Source organism: Aptenodytes patagonicus, chromosome 12, assembly GCF_965638725.1.
Source record: "Aptenodytes patagonicus chromosome 12, bAptPat1.pri.cur, whole genome shotgun sequence".
NCBI classification, from domain to species: domain Eukaryota; kingdom Metazoa; phylum Chordata; class Aves; order Sphenisciformes; family Spheniscidae; genus Aptenodytes; species Aptenodytes patagonicus.
Genome location: NC_134960.1, coordinates 11986169 through 11992927, shown reverse-complemented (window position 1 = coordinate 11992927; position 6759 = coordinate 11986169). Strand labels below are relative to the sequence as shown.

Genomic DNA, 6759 nt, shown 5'->3' with positions numbered 1-6759 from the left:
TGTTCTTTCAGCATGAGCAGGTTTGAGCCTGGGTTTTAGCTGTTTTCCCAACTGCCCTACAGCCTTGGATCAGAGCAGGTTTGGGGAAGCCAAAGCCCTAGGTGGGGTCTCACTGGCTACACTACTTGTAGGTGTCTGTCATGGACATTGCTGCTGGACGAGGGAAAGGATAAGAAACAGGTTTAGATGAGGTTTGAGGTGTAGTGACTTCTAACCACACTAGATAGTCACACACCACGACCTTTTCTCCTTCCCCATTGTGCTGCGACTCATCTGTGGAGCTGGGGAGTGGGCTCTCCAGAGCTGCACTTAAACACTATTTCCAAATGACCCCCAGTGACCTTTCTGCTGCCCTGGAGTCAGAGGAAAAAACCCAGGTGGTAACCGGGCAAACTAGATTTGCCTGTGTATGATCTGGCTGTAATGTTCTTTTTTCAGTGTAATGGCATAACACATCCTTGTGGCCCTGCTAGTCTGGTACTGGGGGTGACTAATGCAGGATAGTCCCTAAGCTCGAGTACACCCAGCACCTTTCAAAGCGCTGATTACAAAAGAAAGGCAAAAGCTTTGAGACAAGGGGATTACCCGAGATGCATCTAATCTGGAGCTCTGTGTCTGTCTGTCATGTGATAACTGGGTATACTGTATCCCATGGGTACTGCATCTTGCTGGGATATTACGTGCGGCTCATGTGCTGTATCTCCATGTGGGCTGGCCACATACACCCCTCGGCTGTGGGGACCCGTCCTTGGGTGCTGTATGGAGCCCCACGTGCTCCGTTGGGTTACACACTGCCATGACTTGCATTTTCTCTATAGACTTTGTAACCTTTGGGGTGTCTGTGGTCCATGCTCTGGCATTTTGGGGGCCTGAAGGGCTTGTCCGCGTCTCCCCATCCCTGCTCTGTGCAGCACACAATGGCCATTGTTTGCCTTCGGGGAGGGTGAGCAGCCTCTGGCTTGGGAGGAACAAAGCCTGGAGCCAGTTCCTGCAAACACAAAACATGCCTTTTTATCACTTCGTGACAAATTAGTTTGTCAGCAGCAGGAAGTGATGTTACTGCCGTTCTGACCAAGGGGAAACTCCTCGTGGTTTCCATGGGGATGTATGCAACTGTAGAACTACAGGTTTATATAAGCTGAAAGCCCTACGCATGCCTGCTGCATGCTGGGTTTCTAGGGGTCTTGGATCGGATACGAGGGGCAGGGTCTCAGCCAAGCCCCGCTAGCTCGGGGGGACAGCTGGCTCATGTGGGAGCCGGGGGAAACGGGAGTTCAAAGCTGTAAACCAGGGTGAACCGTGTGCCTTGATATCCCAAACAAACAAAACAGCAAAGCAGGGAGAATAAATGAGGGGCGAGAAGGGAAAATGCCTCCCTAACACATCCACAGCGGACAAAGTTCAGCTCGGCTGTGTCATCAAGGCGTCCTCTGGCTCCACCACGCACCAGCTCTGCCACTGCCCATCTCAGCCCCTCGTGCCTCCTTGCCCGGCTCATACCTCCTCCTCTGCCCCCCACCTTGCCGGCCACCCCGCTCCTTCCCCCCCTGCTCCCAGCAAAACCCCCAGCTCAGCCCATCCGCCTCCCCAAAACTGTGGCACTGAGGTGACATTTGCAGGTCTCACTCTGATCTCTCTTACTTTTCGCTGTTGTTCTTGCCCCCTTATCCTCCCCTTGTTTGGACTAGGAGCAGTTTGGGATCTGGGTGCGATCCTGTCCACAGAGAGTTTGCAGGAGTCTGTGGGCTCTGGGCACCGTGAGACTCTGATTATGGGCGACAGCAGAAGGATCACAATAAAGACTTGGAAAAGGGTATCACATGTCTGCAGAGCTGGAAGTGCGTGTCGGTGCCTCGCTGGGACCGAAGCCCTGCTGTCGCTGGCTGGCTTTTCTGCAACAGGCTTTGTGCTGAAGCAGCTCTCTTTTGCACCCCTCTGTCAGGTGCCTGCTTAGGTTATAAAAGCTGATCGGCTGCCAGGTAATGAGTTTTATTGTTCCAAGAAACACATAAACAAGCTGCCCTGGCTGACGGGGAGCGGATTTCTGTTTGAATTGCGATTAACAGGCAGCATTTTTTTTTATCAGTTGCATGGCCAGGGCTGCCAAGGTTGTATTTTTCCACTGAACAAGCTCTGCTTTGCTTTGAAGGTGAAAGTTTGTTCCACTCTTTACTGCAGGTGTAAAAAGGCTCACGTATTCAGAAACAGCCCTGCATGCTTTACAGGTAGCAGTGGTAGGTGCAATCCTATGGAGCAGCACAACCTGCCAAGGGACTTTCCACGGACGAAGGGGTTTTGCAGGATTTGCAGCATGGGACAGACTTTGGGGAGGAACATTGACTTTGAGGTTCATGCACGCTTCAGGAAAATAAGGGTTTCTAACTTCGTTTCTTAGTGCCCAGGGATTTCTCCTCTTTTTAGCTGCTCCATTTTTTTTTTATTCCCTTGGTGTCAGGTTGAAGCTTGGCAATGGCTGACGCGTAGTGCTGACGACAGAGCTGCATCGGAGGGGTAGCTCACGTGGAAGAATTTTAGACGCAGCAGTGCATCATCCCATCCTTCAAGGGCACCTTCTCCCAGAAGAGTGCTGGATTTTAGCACCATTAATACTCCAGGTAACTTGCAGGATTTCAGCAGGACTTTGTGGTGCTTTGCTTGTCTCCAGTTATGTGACAAGAGCACAGCTGCTTTACGCTTAAAAAACCCCTCATCCATAAGCTTAGGAGCGTAACTGTTAAAATGCCTTGATTTTACACAAAGCGTCATAACCTGCTGTATCTGCCCAAGCAAAACCATTTTTGATGGGGCAAAAGTAGAATCTGACTCCCTGAATATGAGAGATGCAAAGACTGATGGCTCCCTTCTGGAGTGGGTGTGGCACCCAATGTCCTAGTGCTCCCCCAGCATCCATCTCCCTATTACCAGTATTACTACCCTGCCCAGGAAAGCAAGCTTCCAGCTGAATCTCTTCCACATCAGCTTCCCCTGCTAAGGGTATGTCATAGCAACACTGCTTTCCCCATACGCATCCCATCCCGCGGAGCTGTGCAGTTCTGGCACACCACACAGCATTAACCCTGCACTGTTTGCTGCCTGTCACCCTCACCCTGCAGCTCCTGCCTGTGAGCTGCCGGGAGTGCTGATCTGTTAGAGCTCCCCTGCCTGGCTTTTGATACGCTACATGACACTCAAAGCCAGATAAAAGTCACTCTAGTGAGAATCTGCAGCAGGAAAGAATTTATTTGGATCTGGGTAAGAAAATAAGTGACTTGTTGGTTACCTGATCTCTTGTTATGCCCTGATTTGTTTACAGAGATAGCCATGCATCAGAGGCAGTTTGAGTTGCAAAAAAGGAATCAAGGAGGTGGGACAGAAAAAGAAAACACCTTGGCACAAACTCATAAGCATTGGAGATCTGTTACCAACAGGTTAATTTTTAGACTTAACCTTTGAAGCATTGAAAGTAAACAAGTAATAAGGAAGCTTCTTCCTCCTTCCTAGGAGAAGGACTATTTTAAATTGACTGTAGCCCTGTGCCCAAGTCTCAACTGGCTCAAATAGCTACAGTTCTGTGGCCATCACTGCAGCCAAATCCACCTTACAGCTGAGAAGCCAGCCTTGGCTCTCTGCCGCTGCGTGTAATTATATGGGGACAAAGAAAAGCTCAGGTTAAAAAGCAGCAGTTTCTAGTCAATTATGTTGTTTAAACCCATTTTTCTGTCTAGTTCAGTCAAGACCCGAGGTCAGAGTTGAAAACTCAGATTTTTCTCTTGCAGCTCCTCATGTGGAAGCTCCCAGGTGATTTTTGGGACTGTAAAATGCAAGCTTTTAAAGAATGTATCATCCAGCTCAATAGAAATATCATAATTTATTCTGTTTGTATAAAAAAGTTAATCATGTAACAAAACTATGTCTTCATAAGAAGAAATATATTATTTCACATCATAAATAAATCAGCAAAATCAACACATAACCCTTGGCAACTCAAAAAAGCACTCGCCTGGTGCTTTCACGTCAGTGCTTAGGAAACAAGGAGAGCTGACATATATACACACACAGGATTACAGTACCAAAAAATACTGAGGTATTTGTTTTTTCTAGAAATGAAACTTTAAGTATGTGAAGGCAAAAAAACCCCAATGCATTAATGTAAAAATAAATAAATAGGACTGTCATATAAAAGGGGAAAGCATCAGTGTTGCTCAAAGTGTCCAGGAATGGGAATACTGGTGAGCATGCTACTAACATGGAGCAGGCTTAGGACAGACAGAAGACAGAGGAACAGCTCAGGAAAAGACAGTGTCCTTTGATCTGTGTAGACATCCAGGTATCAGCTTTAAAAGTCAGCAGAAAAGTCAGTAACACCTAGTTCTCTGGCATTGGGTGAGTTCCTCTCCGTTTACGACACTGTTCTGGGATGCACGGATGGCTCCCCACAAAACACAAGTGACTGATGACACTGTCCTTGTAGTTATTGCACTTCTGAGACAGTAAGTCTAAGTTCTGACCATATTTTCACCCGCTTTTCAGCAGCTCGGGGAAGTGGTGATGGGGCTCTGAAGATAGCTTAAAGCACTAGACGAGGTGTGAACAGGGATGGAGACCGGAAAGTTAAAAACCGTGGTGGTCGATGCTCCTCTGTCCAATACTGACATAGCAGGGCTACCAGCTTCTGCTGAGCAGTTGGGGGCAAGGACCTGCGACTCAAACTGAAGCAGCTGCCCCATGAAGCTGAAGTTTGGGGAGATGATGCTTCTTCTCTGCTTCACAAACTCAAAGGCTTCATCCAGTTTGACTCTGTTGGTCCTCATGAGATAAGCAAGGCAGATGGTTGCTGACCGGGAAATGCCAGCCTGGCAGTGCACAAATACCCGTCCTCCATCGTTTTTAACAGAGTCTGAAAGAATTAAAATACGCAGTTAGCAAACAAGTCCCACTGCTTCCAGCGGTGGGAAAGCACAGGCTGCTGTTTTACATTTCTTTAATCCATCCCTTCCTTAGCCTAATAGGTGGACCCGGTGCTTCTGAGACAAAGAGAGCCTTTGTCCTGAGGGAGCCAGCAGTCCAGCTATTTTCATTCTGGCCTCCAATTCCAATTATACTAATAGCTCCTCCAGGTCACTTTAGCAGTCTTGCAAGATTACTTTAATACTGATCCACTTAAATTCACTAGCTCTTTTCTGCAAGATTCAAGATTTCAAACAGCTTTGTGAGGCTAAGATTATTCCTCCGAGTAGAATAAAATTAATGGAAACGTTCCCCGAGCGTATCTCCCCGATGGAATGAAATTCCCCAATCTCAAATGTAGGTTTTACTGGGGAAAACAATGCCCCAGAATCACTTCCCAGGGTACATCGCCCCAGAAAAAGAACAGACTGTAAAGAGCGCTCATTTACCTATGAAATCAATCGCCTCGTTAAACCAGGAGCTGATATCTGCCTTGTGGTTGTCCTCCACGGGGATACTTTTATACTGGTAGTGCCCTTCGAAGTGGTTGGGGCAGTTCGCTGAGACATTGATTAACGCTGTGATCCCCAAAGCATCCAGCATGTCTTTTCGGGAGGCATGGTAAGCGCTGCCCAAGTAGAGGAACGGCAGGATTTCCACCGGCCCACCCTAAAACAGAAAGGACGGACAGCCGGTTAACTTCGCTCGGTAGTTTCCAAACAGCCTCCCCTCCCCTCCTCTCCTCGCACGAAGGCGGCAGGCTGCCTCGTCTTAGCGCAGCGCCTGCTTGCTCCCAGGTCTCGCATCCAACGGAGCCGCCCGGCCGCCCCCCGCCCCCGGCCCGTCCCCGCTCACCTGGTCGTAGAGGGGGGTGCCGCAGGAGCTGCACCCCGAGTCGGCGCTGCCGGGCGCGCTGCTGGCGCTCAAGGGCAGGCTGAGGCCGGTGGGGGCGACCGGCTTGGTGCAGAGCTCGGAGCAGGCGGACGAGAAAGCTTCGTAACCTCCTGCGGGGGCAGAGGGGAGAGAGAGGCGCCGGGTGAGCGCTGCGCGGCCGGGGGGCGAGCGGAGCCCCGCGGGCAGCGCGGCCGGGCCGGCTGCGCTCCCCCCCTTCCCCTCTGGCGGGGGCCGGCGCCGTCCCGAGGCCACTCACCCTTGAGGAAGCAGATGCGGGCGCCGCGGGCCTCCCTGCAGAGGGTGCCGAGGGCCAGCAGCAGCGTGCTGTCGCGCTTGGGCAGCTCCAGGTCGGCGCTGCGCTCGTCCAGCAGCACCACGGTGTGGACCAGCCCCTGGCGCAGGCGGGCGCGGAGCTCCTCGTTGGGGACGACGTGCTCCAGGGCCAGGGCGCCCTTGGCGCGGCGGCGGACGATGGTGCTGAGGCGGACGTTGCAGGAGCCGCGGATGTGCGCGGCGTTGAAGGAGAAGAAGGAGCGGCAGTCGAGGACGAGGCACTGCGCGGCGCGCTCCTGCAGCAGCCCTCGCAGCGCCTCGCACTCCAGCGCGCACACCCGCAGGTTCACCATGGCGGCTCCGGCCGAGGGAAGGGAGGAGGAAGGCGCGGTCGGCGTCGGAGGTGCCGGTGTCCCGCGGAAGCGCGGCCCCGCACAAGCCAGTCCGCCCCACACGCCCGCGCCCGCCTTATATCGGGCCGCGCCGCCGGGCCGGCGTTTTCTCAATGGGGCCGCGTCACGTGGGCGCCCGCGAAGACGTCACCTGGCGGCGCGCCAGGACGGGCGCGCCCAGCCCCGCCGGCATGACGTCATGTGCCGCGGGGCCGCCGGAGCGCGCCCGTGCAGACACAGGGACAGGCTGCTG

At 52.4% G+C, this 6759-nt stretch overlaps 1 protein-coding gene and 1 long non-coding RNA gene across 2 annotated transcripts; one reads left to right on the top strand and one right to left on the bottom strand.

Annotated features, from left to right (window-relative positions):
• Positions 1 to 1892: 1892 nt before the first annotated feature.
• On the top strand, positions 1893 to 3966 carry LOC143165966 (uncharacterized). Its single transcript, XR_012996347.1, has 3 exons — positions 1893 to 1979; positions 2456 to 2615; positions 3777 to 3966. It is a non-coding gene; the product is annotated as an uncharacterized LOC143165966 (long non-coding RNA).
• On the bottom strand, positions 3850 to 6552 carry DUSP1 (dual specificity phosphatase 1). The gene is made up of 4 exons (XM_076349875.1): positions 6098 to 6552; positions 5803 to 5951; positions 5397 to 5616; positions 3850 to 4897 (listed from the first exon to the last, which is right to left on the bottom strand). The coding sequence occupies exons 1-4, from the start codon at positions 6465 to 6467 to the stop codon at positions 4527 to 4529; spliced, it is 1110 nt and encodes a 369-aa protein (XP_076205990.1). The 5' UTR covers positions 6468 to 6552; the 3' UTR covers positions 3850 to 4526.
• Between the last annotated feature and the right edge of the window lie 207 nt (positions 6553 to 6759).